At 31.7% G+C, this 12,787-nt stretch overlaps 2 protein-coding genes across 8 annotated transcripts; one reads left to right on the top strand and one right to left on the bottom strand.

Annotated features, from left to right (window-relative positions):
* The first annotated feature begins 1,689 nt into the window (after positions 1-1,689).
* EXPA10 (expansin A10) lies at positions 1,690-3,630 on the top strand. The gene is made up of 4 exons (XM_020358045.3): positions 1,690-1,844; positions 1,987-2,117; positions 2,227-2,539; positions 2,755-3,630. Exons 2-4 carry the CDS (start codon positions 1,991-1,993, stop codon positions 3,059-3,061), a joined length of 747 nt encoding a protein of 248 aa, XP_020213634.2. The 5' UTR covers positions 1,690-1,844; positions 1,987-1,990; the 3' UTR covers positions 3,062-3,630.
* A 2,587-nt stretch (positions 3,631-6,217) lies between these two features.
* Positions 6,218-12,281, bottom strand: LOC109803569 (agamous-like MADS-box protein AGL30). Of its 7 annotated transcripts, XM_029271372.2 has the most exons (13): positions 12,150-12,277; positions 11,964-12,017; positions 11,654-11,839; positions 10,090-10,149; positions 9,979-9,997; positions 9,819-9,883; positions 9,693-9,708; positions 9,552-9,613; positions 9,357-9,453; positions 8,846-8,893; positions 8,636-8,760; positions 7,942-8,308; positions 6,218-6,637 (listed from the first exon to the last, which is right to left on the bottom strand). In XM_029271372.2, coding segments are annotated over exons 2-13 (1,059 nt in total). In that variant the 5' UTR covers positions 11,966-12,017; positions 12,150-12,277; the 3' UTR covers positions 6,218-6,625. The 7 variants fall into 7 exon arrangements, with proteins under 7 accessions (XP_029127205.2, XP_029127200.2, XP_029127208.2 ...); XM_029271367.2 differs by lacking the exon at positions 6,218-6,637 and having other exon boundaries at positions 7,633-8,305; XM_029271375.2 differs by lacking the exon at positions 6,218-6,637 and having other exon boundaries at positions 7,904-8,308; positions 8,846-8,875; positions 12,150-12,279.
* Positions 12,282-12,787: the final 506 nt, after the last annotated feature.

The raw sequence follows: 12,787 nt of genomic DNA, 5'->3' as shown, positions 1-12,787 counted from the left end.
AAGTAATAAAAATATTAATGAAGAGAAAAATTAAAACTAACAAAAATTAAATTAAGATCTCATGGTTAAATCTATTAAACCTTCATTCAATAATAGAAACATATTATTAATACTTGTTTTTTTTTTTTACTTATGAAGATTGCATCAAGTCAAAATGTCACTGAACAAAATCTATTCATTTAACTAATCAATGAATATCAAAAGTGAGAAAATTTTACTAAAGAATTACATGAAAAATAATGGAAGGTTTGCATTTTTCCAAAAAGTACTTTTTAAAATAAAACATGTCTCAATAATATTAAAAATAATTTTAGAAAAACATATAAATGAAAAGAAATTGGCATTGGCTCAGGAAAAATAATTGTTGCATTAAATTGACCAAACCTCAGAGTTCTGACCAAACACTTGCCATCTGAATTGTGCTTCTGTACGTGTCTGTTCTTAAAAGCTAGAGAGAGAAAATCAGAGACGAAGTGAATAGTGAAGGAGATTTTTTTTTTTTATTAGAAATGAAAAGCACCAAGAATGATAATTTTGTAAAAGGTAAAGAAACTAACTTACTCTCTCTCTCTCTCTCAAATCTCAATTTAAAATACTATTATTCCAAAGTTTTGTATAAAATTAAAGATTCATTCAATATTCTAATATATAAAACACAAACTTATCTCACTTAGACTCTGTAATTAGGTTAGTTGATGTGAGTTATCCCCCGAACCGACACTTGTCAATGTTTTGAACTGTTTTTTTAATTAGTATTTTAAAATAAATTTAAATATATTTTTAATCTCTTAAATTTAAGAAAAATTTATTTTTGGTCTCTTAAATTTAAAGTTATTATTTTTAGTTCTTGTAATTTTTAAAAGTCTTTTTTTAGTCCCTTAAATTACTAATAATATATTTAAAAGTGATTAATTAAGACAGTTATGCAATATCAACCAGATTTAATTGGTATTTTCACTAATAGAGATATCAATAGTTAGATTTTATGTAATAATATTTGATAAATTTCTTAACAAAATTTAAATATAAGAACTAAAATAATTTTTTTTGAAATTATAAGGACTAAAAATAACAATTTTAAATTTAAGAGACCAAAAATAAAATTACCATAAATTTAAGAGACTACAAATATATTTAAGTCTTTAAAATAAGTAAAGAAACTCGGTTGAATTGTTTGACTAAAACATTTCTCTTTGAATTCATTTGATATTATATTCGATTTTTATCGATAATAAAAAGAAAATTTACTTACGTATAAACTAAACTATCAAACACATAAAATTGAATTATCTTCTTTATCACGTCACACAAAAATATTAATGATAAAAATTAAAATAATTAAAAATTTAAAGTATAAACTAAAATGTGAGGTACGTGAGGAAGTGTTTTTAATCTATTATTTTTATTTATTGCATTACTATTAGCATTGCATTATTTCATTTGAAGGAACCATCATTTTTTACCATTTTGAAAGTAAAGCATTGAGAAGTGAGGTGTGAAAAGGAGAAGGGTATTTGTGGCAAATGGTTGTTGATGCATGTGACCGTGGAAGCTCGTTAACCATCAGAGCCAAAACCGCTGTGCCCCACATGGATTTTGGGGATTTTCCTCCCAACCAACATCAAAGGTGGGCCTCATGGCAAGTAGCACTGTTTTTAACTCATTTATTGCAAAAACCACTTATACCCTCAGCGGTTTTTTTTGGTCCAAACAATTCAAAACAGTTAGTTGAGCTTGTGACTATTTTCCCCAACCCCTCAGTGTCTATAAATTAAGTGTCACTCCCTCCCATTCGCTTCACACACCACCTGCTCCTCCTTCCTTTGACTCTCCTCAATATCAGAGTAATTTCCCTTTTCAATAAGCTTGTTCCATCACTTCAAGGATGAAGAAAAACTCTTCTTCACCTTGACTAATGTTGTTAACAAAATGTATGTGTGCTAGAAGGAAATGTCTTATGATTTTTGTATTGTTTTGTGTGTGCAGGAAAATGGCTTTCATTGGGTTGCTCTTGATGGGTTTTCTCTCAATGTTCTCCTCTGCTCATGCATATGGTGGAGGGTGGACTAATGCTCATGCCACTTTCTATGGGGGGAGTGATGCATCAGGGACAATGGGTATGTGTGATCTATATTTATTTTCGTTAAAGGTTCAATTTTTATCTACAAGATGCTATTTTGAAGCATTTTGGAGCAACCCATTGGACTAATGTGTGGGTCTGTGCAGGTGGGGCATGTGGGTATGGGAACCTCTACAGCCAAGGGTATGGAACAAACACTGCTGCTCTGAGTACAGCACTTTTCAACAATGGCTTGAGCTGTGGCTCTTGCTTTGAGATTAGGTGTGCCAATGACCACAAGTGGTGCCTCCCAGGCTCCATTTTGGTCACTGCCACCAATTTTTGTCCACCAAACAATGCCTTACCAAACAATGCTGGTGGCTGGTGCAACCCTCCTCTTCAACACTTTGATCTCGCTCAGCCTGTCTTCCTACGCATTGCTCAATACAGAGCTGGAATTGTCCCTGTGTCCTACAGGAGGTAGGTTACTTGCTTTTGCTCAAAAGTATCTTGAAATTTGGTTTTGATATTGTTCACATTTTATATCATACTCTTTCTTATAAAGGACCAAAATTTAACAACTTTGATTACTCGTTAGATTTAAAAATATTTTGTGTACCCTATTACTTTTCCTACTAATTAATGCATGGTATTTGTGGCTCATGGTGTTTTTTGTTGTTGGTGGGTTTGTGTAGGGTGCCCTGCAGGAGAAGGGGAGGGATCAGGTTCACCATCAATGGACATTCCTACTTCAACCTTGTTCTCATCACAAACGTTGGTGGTGCTGGTGATGTTCATTCTGTGGCAATCAAAGGGTCCAGAACTGGTTGGACCCCAATGTCAAGGAATTGGGGTCAAAACTGGCAGAACAACAACTATCTGAATGGTCAAAGCCTGTCCTTTAAGGTTACCACAAGTGATGGCCGAACTGTGGTGTCCAACAATGTTGCCCCAGCTGGTTGGTCCTTTGGCCAAACCTACACTGGTGCTCAATTTCACTAGATCTTGTCCAAGTTCATGTCACACCCATACAAATTCTATATAGTATAAATATTAGTATGTTATGAGGCTTCAATTCAAGTACGACTCGTTAGTATACTAGGGTATTAGATAGTATGCTACTAGGTAAGGGGTCAGTTTTTGGAATTTTAGAGGTCAGGGAAGAAGGGCATGTTTTAAATTGCACCTTCATTTTGTTGTGTCAACAGGTGGGGACCAAGTGTTAGGCCCCTCTTGATTAATTAATGGGGTTTTCTTTTTTTCACTTTTTTCTGAAGTTTTTTGAACTTTCTGCATCTAAATTAATGGAAGATGTAGAAGGTGGATTTTTCATATTTTTATGGGTGAATTACTAGATTGGAAGTGGTGGACTTTGTGACCACCCGCCAATTAGTATTGGGATGGTGTCTGTTTTTTCTTTGTTTGTTGGGAGTTTTATGTGTGTTGTTTGCTACTGATCCTTTGTAATCAGCCTTGGCTGTGTATGTCTTAGGTTGTGTTGGAGAAGGAAAATGTAAATTTTCCCAATGGAATCTTTCAGTAATTGATAGTAGTACCTCAGCTTATTTTCATTTCTTGTTGCTACAATTTACAGTTTTATCACTCCATTTTCTTGTTTGGGAAAATATGAAAATAAAATTAATTATTTGGCTGAAAAGAGAAGTAGAAGCTTGGCAAGATTGGGTAAACAACAAGAAAATATAAAATCTTTTAGGCTTAACTGAGGCCACGGATGAAATTAAAAAGTAATTTTGGGCTCACATTTTGGGTCTTTCCAATGGACAAACCTAATGCATAATGTGACAGCATCTCAGAATTGACACATTAGAAGCAACAGTGGACATTCAACACATCTCTGGCCCAAAGCATTTTTTATTTAAGAATTTCAGTTCTCAAAGCTTTGACTGTCATCCTTCGCTTTCTACCCCTAAATCAATTTTTTTTAGCATTATTCTATTTCACAGGACCAGTGTAATTTATTTTCATTTGGAGTCGGAATCTGCAAATCATCAAGAGTTTTATAGAAAACCAAGTTGAATCGATTTAGAATTGTCAATTGTGTTAAAAGTCTAAATTAATCTTAAGTCAAATACTTCTATCGAAGCCGACGAAACGCATATGGAAAATTCTGAAAATTGATTTTGAAATTGAGATTATTAATTTTTAACTTTAATACAAATAACTAATACTCTGATAAAAAAGGAAAGGTGAAAAGTGGGTATGCTAGTTATCACTTCTCAGTTATTGGTAACAATAGGTTAGGGATGGGAAAGTTTCTCACACATCTCAACTCAATTTTTATGTGAGTTGGCCTTATTTGACTCATAATTTTAATTTTCAAAATTAATTTTTTTTTGTTATTGTAGTAATTGTTTTTTAATATTAAACTTCATTGAAAATTTAAGTAAATAATTCCATAATAATTTTATATTGTTTAATATCAATTTTATCTTTTTCTAAAAGAAATGGCACTTTATTAAAATAATACGTATAAAAGTAAATTGATAAGTATGTCATTGATAGGTTGAGTTGATAATAAATATTAAGTGGATTAGCTGGATAATTCCACCTAATGTAAATTCAGTCTAAATTAGTCGGATCAAAAGTAACGTGAAATTTTAGATCAATTATTTTTTTTAAAATATTTTTTTTACTTGTTTTTAAGGTGGGCCAAATTGATCTTAAGGAGTGAAAGCCACTTTCACAGCTCCACAGTGCGTGTTCACCGAAACTACTAATTGAATTGCCTATAAACAAATAGCAAGAAGGCTTTAACTTTTAAGTATCAATTTTTATAGGGCTGGTGGGCTGAGGTGTCGTTGGTCTCAACCAAGCTAGACAAGCCCAAATAAATTTGAATGAAGCAAATTATAAAATTTTGCTGTGCAAGGTTCAAGCTGCGTACCTGATTAGGGGAACAAAACACAACTTCAATGAAGAATTTTCAACGCAGATCTAGCACTAAAAGAGTTTTTTAATTAATTAATTAAATTATTTATAATATTTTTATTAAAAGTGTTTTGGTTACAAAGATGATCTTATCCTTGAACACTCATTAGTTCTCTTCTCTCTATCTTTCTAGTGTGTTTTTTTTCCTTCAATGAATGTCATCCTTCTTGGAAAGCGTCTTATTCTTTTTATCCTAACAATTAGGTCTCATGACCCTGATTTAAGGATACTTTGGTGATTATTGGATTTCATATATATCAAACATACTTATTAAGTAGTGATTTATATTTTTTATCTGATTTTTTTAGTCAAATCATTGTAATTCACGAGATAGATTAGACGGCTATTATACTATGGCAAGCTTAATTGAGTATAGGATAACTTATTAAGATCGATTGATCCTAGATCTATAAGAATGTGGTAGGTCGACCCTCAATCTGTGAGAGTATATAACCCTATAGTTTTAAGTCTAAAAAGAACAGACTAATTGATTAGTGAATTAGGTCTGACTGACAAGATCATGTCATTATTTGTTACATTCTTAATGGGTAGTCTTACTGTGTATAGGTCAGTTTGTCTAGTTGATGAAAAATGATAGATCAGTCTATCACTAGTAAGGATTAAAAAAGTAATTTTACTTTAATAACTTACATTGAAATATAATGTCAACGTTGTTAAAAATACTTGTCCTGATTGTATTAGTATACTACAATGCATGGACTATTTTCACTTCAACCAAAAAACCAAAAATATACTTAAAGATTTAGCTTTGAAATGGATCCATGTGTGAAGACAAACATTGTACATTTATTGAGTTCAGATCAATAGTTTAGTAGTTCTCTTCTGATTTAATCCAAAAATTTTGTGGAAGGCTGGAAGAGAAATGTAAAATCTGTTATACTAGATCACTGACCATGTGCAATAAGTTTTAGAGTATGCTAATGCCTATAGGGAAGTTGGGTTTTATAAAAATGCAGTTGTGAAACCAAAGCCCACCCAATAAACCTTGTATTCAATTTCAAACTCTTTCCACCTGAGCAATTTGATTTCTCAAAAGTGTGACAAACGACAATCACAATAAAATTATATTTTATGCTTTGTAGAAAATTTAGCCAGGTCCATTGCCACTGACATTATAGGTAATTAAACAAACTGAAGACTTATTTACAAGCAGATACAGAATAGAGTTTTCGGACAAGAAAGCAATCCTTGTGATGTGACTCTCAAATACTATTTTTCTGTATGTTATCATATATACAAATATTACCCACGTAAGAAAAAGAAATGTTGCATGCTTTCGTTGCATTAGCAACAACCTTCACACCTGTGACAAGGTGGAAGCAAAAACAACCAAACATAACCTATTATTGGTAATTATTAAGATCTAATATAGCATTCCTCTGCCTTGTCCTTAATTCATCTCAATCACTGAATGAATGGCATCAAGGTAGGCTTAGCTGCTCAATGAGGCCATATAAAAAATTGGCTGGTTACTTCCTATATTTGCATAAAACTCATCCGTTGAGGTAAATTTCTCCGAGGATGTCAAGTTTCTCACGTGTGACTCAAGTTCTCTAGCAACCTCAATAATAGATGGATGGCCAAAACTTTTGTGAATCAATTTTGCTGCTGCACTCAGAAAACACAAGCTTATAAGTGAAGCTCTTCAAATAAAAGTTTTTCATAATGGCTAAGGATTAGTACATAAATTATTTGCACATGCAGAATATGCACTTGTATTTCAAAACATTAAGTTTTCAAGGTAAATGACTGATTCTCCATACGTTATAGTCCAATGAGTTTTTTTGCAAAACTTTTTATTTTTAAATCTAAAAGGGTCATTCTAGTAGTGATATTTAAGTTCAAAACATATTTATCAAATGGGATAAATTAGTTGCACCATGTTTCAGCATAAATAATAGTTCAGGAAGAACGTAGTAGTATTAAAAACCACAAGAGATGCGATGAGATATGAACCTCAAAAACCATTATATGAAAAATAAGGGGGAGGAACCATTGGTAAAAGACCTATTCAAAAACTTGAAGGTCTAGTAGAAATCCATTGTCCATTGATTGCAAATATTCTACCAAAAAAATGCTTATTAATTTCATATGCAATTTGAATATTATCTTAACTAAAACTCTTCAAATTCATGAAATGAGAACATGTTTTTCAGACTTGATTTAACTCTTAGTCTCTTATACAAATGTTCTTTAAGGATGTAATACTCAACCTTGTTTATTAGAAAGAAAGAGACAAGGAAAAAAAATATTGTCATAAATACAGTAGAGATGTGTTTTTAATAACATCTATGAATTTTTATTCTACTTATTTGTTGATTTAAATGAGCTAAAATGGCTATTGTTGTATTTTTCAAGACTAACTAAAAGCCACAAGGAAGAGGTAAACACACATATACATATAAAATATTACATCGCTTCAATAATTGAATGTAAAATTTACCAGCTTTGACTAGTTAGTCAAGCTGAATTTGATGCGTCAGACTAGGCAGAAGATATGAGCAAACTACAGCTAGATTCTATGTTAAGAAATTCTTTGGAGCTTGGATAAAACAACATAAAGTTTAAATATTATTCAATCTAGGACAAACAAAAAGAATAGATGTCAGGTTGCATCACTAGTGAAGAAGTCTAAGAATAACTCTTGATAATGGCCTAACTTTGGTCATCTCATATTCAAAATTTTGTGGTGACTCCGATACACACAACATATGGAAGCTTGTAGGCTAAAATATATAAAAGCAGAAAGCCTGAGCATTACACTTTTCTCTCTTGTAAGTTGCTAATGTTTCTAGTTAGCTAAAAAAGATGCAATCATCACAAGGAATTCATGCAACAAGAATGCCATAAAAATAACTAAATAAAAAAAGATACTGCTATGTGAAGCCAAAATTCACTTTAGTGGGGCTTGCCTGGGCATATAACTGCTCGTCAAACATAGTAACAGCACAAGGCCCTGATGAGGAAGCCCAACCATGGTGATTAGAGTCATAACCAGATCGAGGTGCATCAAAGCTTCCATTCACATGATAATCTACAGGATTTTCATGTGGGTTGATCTCTGCAGTTGGTTGAAACTTCAAATTGTTCAGTAAATTAAAATTGTATGGAAGGTATGGAAATTGGCCATTCAATTGTAGTCTCATAGGGGCAGTACTGCTCAAGTCACTGAGGACCCCATTTTCTTGTGTCGAGTTAGACATCTCAGTTTTGATACTTGAGCCAAGATAACTAGCATAACTCCCAAAAGATGAACTTGCAGATCCCTCTACATCTCTGCTGATTAGGAAAATAAGTGGTGTTACAAATATTAACCCAAAAGATCAATTAAATAGCTATAAAACTTCATCATCACCTGTTGTGTGTCGTTTGTGCAAATTCATTTTCAGAAGAGTACATATTGATCATTTCATTTAAAACACTATTCTAGTTAAATAATTGAGTTTGATACCATAAATTAATCACTTTACATCCTCGTAATAAAATATTCATCAATGATGGTTGATGACTAATGACTACATAAATAGGTTAAGAAAACTATGAAAGAAGTTCAAGAACAAGTATTGAAACATTGAATATATTTGTACTTTAGAAAAAATAACTTACTTGTGGAGAAACATGTTTGAGTCCTCGGGTAAAACTATATTTTGGCTGTCACCATTGGCAATCCACGACAGAGGTTGGAGATGCTGCTCTGAACTCATTCTAAAGGGTATATTCATGTCATTGAACTGGAAGAAAAAAAAATGCTTTAGTCATATCTCCTTTGTCTACAATGTTGAAACCAATTTTGGTTCCACCTAAACAATTCTTTACCTGGTTATTGCATTGCATTGACACAAGTTGCTGCTTTTTAATATTTTCCTGCCACATCAGGCTGAGAATTTAGACATGAAATAACATCAATGGATTAAATTATGCAAAGTTGAGGATAAATATCTTTCTACAATGCTTTAGTCTAGTAAATAACGTGTTATTAGGTTCTATAAACTTTGGAGGGTTGTGAATTGAAAAGCATTTATGCCACTGCTTTTTCTACTCTTTTATTTGGCTTGCCATTTTTTCTTGGTTTAATAAAACTGCTATGGATGTTTCATTGACAACTATAAGGGTTTGCATTGTATGTTTTTCTTGATTCCCTGATCCTTTCAGCCAATTTATCCACTTTAACAAGATAACAATCAAATATAACAAGTAAATTTCTTCGTATTCATCAAATATAGATCATAAGGAAAATTATCGATTACCATAGAACTATGATGATAAAGTTAACTCATAAAACTATCCTTTGTAAAGAAGCACAAGTATAGGATAATACAATGCATACCTTGCGGGTTCGAATTTGATTAAGTGACTCCCTGAGTGAATTTTCCATCTGTCCTAGTTGTTCCACACTGCTTATTTTATCAAACTCATTCCAATGACTGCATAATCCAACAATAAATAGAACTTGTAAGAATAACTTGCAGCCACATGACTGTCAAAAGTTTATGAAAATCTAGCTAAAGAATAAAATATCCACCTTAATCTCTTGTGAGTTTCAGAAATTTGAGTTTGTAATAGCCTGGCTTGATTACTCAAATCCTGCACAAAGTCAGTTAGTGATTTAAAACATTGATCCTACAAATTAACAAAGTAACAAATGATTGAATTGGGTGCATACCTCAATAGTTTGACTACTGTAACAAAAGAAAAAACAAGAAAAAGAAAAAAGAATGTCAGTGTCTCAACTTATATAAATGATTAAATCTTTTAGAACAATCACTAAATTAGTGTCAATATGGCATACCTGGTGCCCAGAAATTCTTGTATATTTACATCATGATCTAACTTCTTGAAGGTCTTCTTCAATGCCTAAATTCTCAAATGGAAGCAACTCATTAATAAGAATCATGGTAAAGAACAATGTATATATGGATTATGGACACTAGTTGTAAGATAAGACTTACTTCAAGAGTTTCCAACTTCCTGTTGCAATTCAAAGGAAAACACTTAGTTAAATTATTGTATTACTAGAAAGAAGTAAATTATATATATGTGTGAAAGGATTTCAACTGCACCTTTTTGCCCTTTCCTGAGGAGTTAGTTGAGCAAACTTCGCAATAACCTCATCTAAGTTACTAAATCCACCATAGTAGGGGAGTGAATAAACAGAAGGATGGTAAGGTTACAAAATAACATAATTTTTCCAATAATAGCTCAACAAATGAGGACAGCAGAAAAGCAAAAGTTTACTCAAACAAGTAGAGTTTAATTTATACACTATCAATATAATTTATTTTTTATATTGTCAACCTATTGGAAATCATCTTAGATATGTTTTTTTAAAAGTAATAACTATAAAGGTCAACAATCATAATATACATGATGAATAACATGTCATTCCATTCTAATTAAAATTCAGGTAACATTTTTATACTCTCAACCAAAAAATTATCCTTGCTATTGACTTCCAAAAAGTTATTATAAAAGTAAAATTATATGTGACCGTGTAAAAACCTTTGTATTCTGACTGCATTTAAATTAAATTCATTCATACAGTATATGATATTTCTAGGAGGCAGATAATTATGATATACACGTTTATACTTAATATATACAGTTATTGGTTTAAAGCAGGATATAACTTTTGCTTGTCTGAGTTAAGAAACAATTGAAGGCTAAAGCCAGAGTCCAAAAGTAATTAAATTTTGGGTCAATTTGTATAAACTTCTCCACAAGTACTTATAAGAGAGAAAAATAGGAAGAAAAAATGAAATAAATTTTATATAAACTGAAATTAACTTGTGTACAAGTTAATTTGTAAAAGTTCTCTCATATTATCTTTTTTGTAATTTATATATGTTATTTTTTAATTTAAAGAAAAACTTGTATTAATTTTCTTTCCTATTTTTATCTCTTAGAAATGCTTATATAGAAACTTACTAAACAAACTCTTAAAAGTATTCTAAACGTTTCGGTCCGGGCCATTGGATCTCAGATTTCCATGAAGCCAATCCCCAATTTTTGGTTTCTATCCTAGGATTCCAAGCCTAGAATTCCGAATCCAATATTGTTAGGGAAGAATTGAATGAACTAATGGAAATAATGTTGAACAGAATTGAACATGCCATATCAGATCAAATAATTCGTATACAACATAAAACAACTCTTATATATTGATCAATTATAAGTCTTCTGAAAAGTCCTCCTAATTTTACTAAATAAAGTAGCAAAAGGATTAATAAAACCTTTCCTAAATGTCAACACAAGAAGGCCATTATTGCTACATTCTTATGCCCAAATTTCCAGCCACACGGTTTAACAGTGCCAAAAAGTAGAAACGGTCGTAACTTATAAATGATCTCCATTACTAGGCATGGGTTTTAGATGTAAAGATTTCATTTATTCAGTCAAACTAACATCATTCATAATCATATCCTTGGTTTCTCTAACTGCTAGGTCGGCCAAGTAGCACAAAGTTAAAGTAGAATTTAGAATCTTAGTTTTGAACTTCGAACTCTGATACCATCATTGTAATTCCAATGAATAAAAAAAATATGATTGGCTGCTCTAGAATTACCTATGAATATAATTATTATTACAAAACATAAATGCTAGGCTACAAAAAAAAAAATGCCTTACCTGCGTCTCCCCCTGCATAATGAAGGCTTTCCATTTGGTGCAAACATAAGAAGTATAATATCTATATCACACAATATAGATAATTCAGCAGCTTTTTTCATAATTCCATTTTTCCGTTTAGCATATGTTGCTTGGCGACCATTGGTGTTCTCCAACCGTTTTATCTTTAACTTTACCCTGCCCATCCTGCACACATCATGTATACCAACATAGTTAATTAACAACCACAACAACCTTAATTAACAAAAAAGGATTCCAAACATAGATCCTCCCAAAAGCAATTTGGTTACACCCCATGTTGCAAAATTACATTCATACAGACATGCACTCGCATTGAAATGGATTTGGATCCTCTCACGGAGAACTGAAATGATCAGAATAATAATAATGAAGAAAAAGAAAAGAATAAGAAAATGCAGATGCGTGATTGATATATTTATGTATGTATAAATGTACCCTATATAGGAAGAAGAAAAGAAAGAAAATTTTCACTCACGCAAACGATCGAGGAAGTTGAAAATGATAATATTGTAAGTAAAAAGGTTTAGAGAATGCGGGAGGGACAGGTTGGTTGTCAATGGCAATGGCAATGGCAATGGAAGATTGAATTCAAAGAGAGAGAGAGAGAAAGAGAAGTTAGATATAGCTTACGTAAACATGTTTGGGTGACCGGGGAAATCGGTCATTGAGGCATGCGGGAGAATCGGGAGCTCAAGAGCGTTAGAGATTTGATTTCATTTTTCACACCTACAAAACAATTTCATATCATTTTTTCATTCACTTCTCTCATACAAACCACTTTACAACTTTAATTTACTCACCAAACCATGGATTATTTATATATATAACCTTTAGACTTTACTCAATAATTTGTCTTTATATCTTATACACAAATTTTTTAATCAATAATTAATGTGTTATATTATTTTGGAGGATTGAAACACACTTTCTTCTTATCATTCAAGTTCTATGTCCCCTCCCAAACTCCCCCCACCTTATAACTTCATATATTTTTCACATGTCTTTAATCACATATTTTTAATATTTTATGACAATTACTTTTTCAATTAATAAAAATGTTATTTCTTTATTAACATAGTGAAAATTTCAAAATTAATGAATAATTGTATCTTT

Source organism: Cajanus cajan, chromosome 3, assembly GCF_000230855.2.
Source record: "Cajanus cajan strain Asha chromosome 3, NIPB_CcT2T_4, whole genome shotgun sequence".
Taxonomy (NCBI): domain Eukaryota; kingdom Viridiplantae; phylum Streptophyta; class Magnoliopsida; order Fabales; family Fabaceae; genus Cajanus; species Cajanus cajan.
The sequence above is the reverse complement of the archived record's forward strand: the minus strand, read 5'-3'. Positions and strand labels throughout refer to the sequence as shown.

What these genes read in the sequence shown, in the direction of transcription:
- LOC109803569 (XM_029271373.2), bottom strand. An exon ending in GAAACTCACAAGAGATTAAG is followed by an intron (nt 9,454 to 9,551) that starts GTGGATATTTTA and finishes TGGATTATGCAG; the next exon opens with TCATTGGAATGAGTTTGATA. An exon ending in ATCAAATTCGAACCCGCAAG is followed by an intron (nt 8,894 to 9,356) that starts GTATGCATTGTA and finishes CTGATGTGGCAG; the next exon opens with GAAAATATTAAAAAGCAGCA.
- EXPA10 (XM_020358045.3), top strand. Translation starts at nt 1,991, where the DNA reads ATGGCTTTCATTGGGTTGCTCTTGATGGGTTTTCTCTCAATGTTCTCC. An exon ending in TGATGCATCAGGGACAATGG is followed by an intron (nt 2,118 to 2,226) that starts GTATGTGTGATC and finishes GGGTCTGTGCAG; the next exon opens with GTGGGGCATGTGGGTATGGG. An exon ending in GTCCCTGTGTCCTACAGGAG is followed by an intron (nt 2,540 to 2,754) that starts GTAGGTTACTTG and finishes GGGTTTGTGTAG; the next exon opens with GGTGCCCTGCAGGAGAAGGG.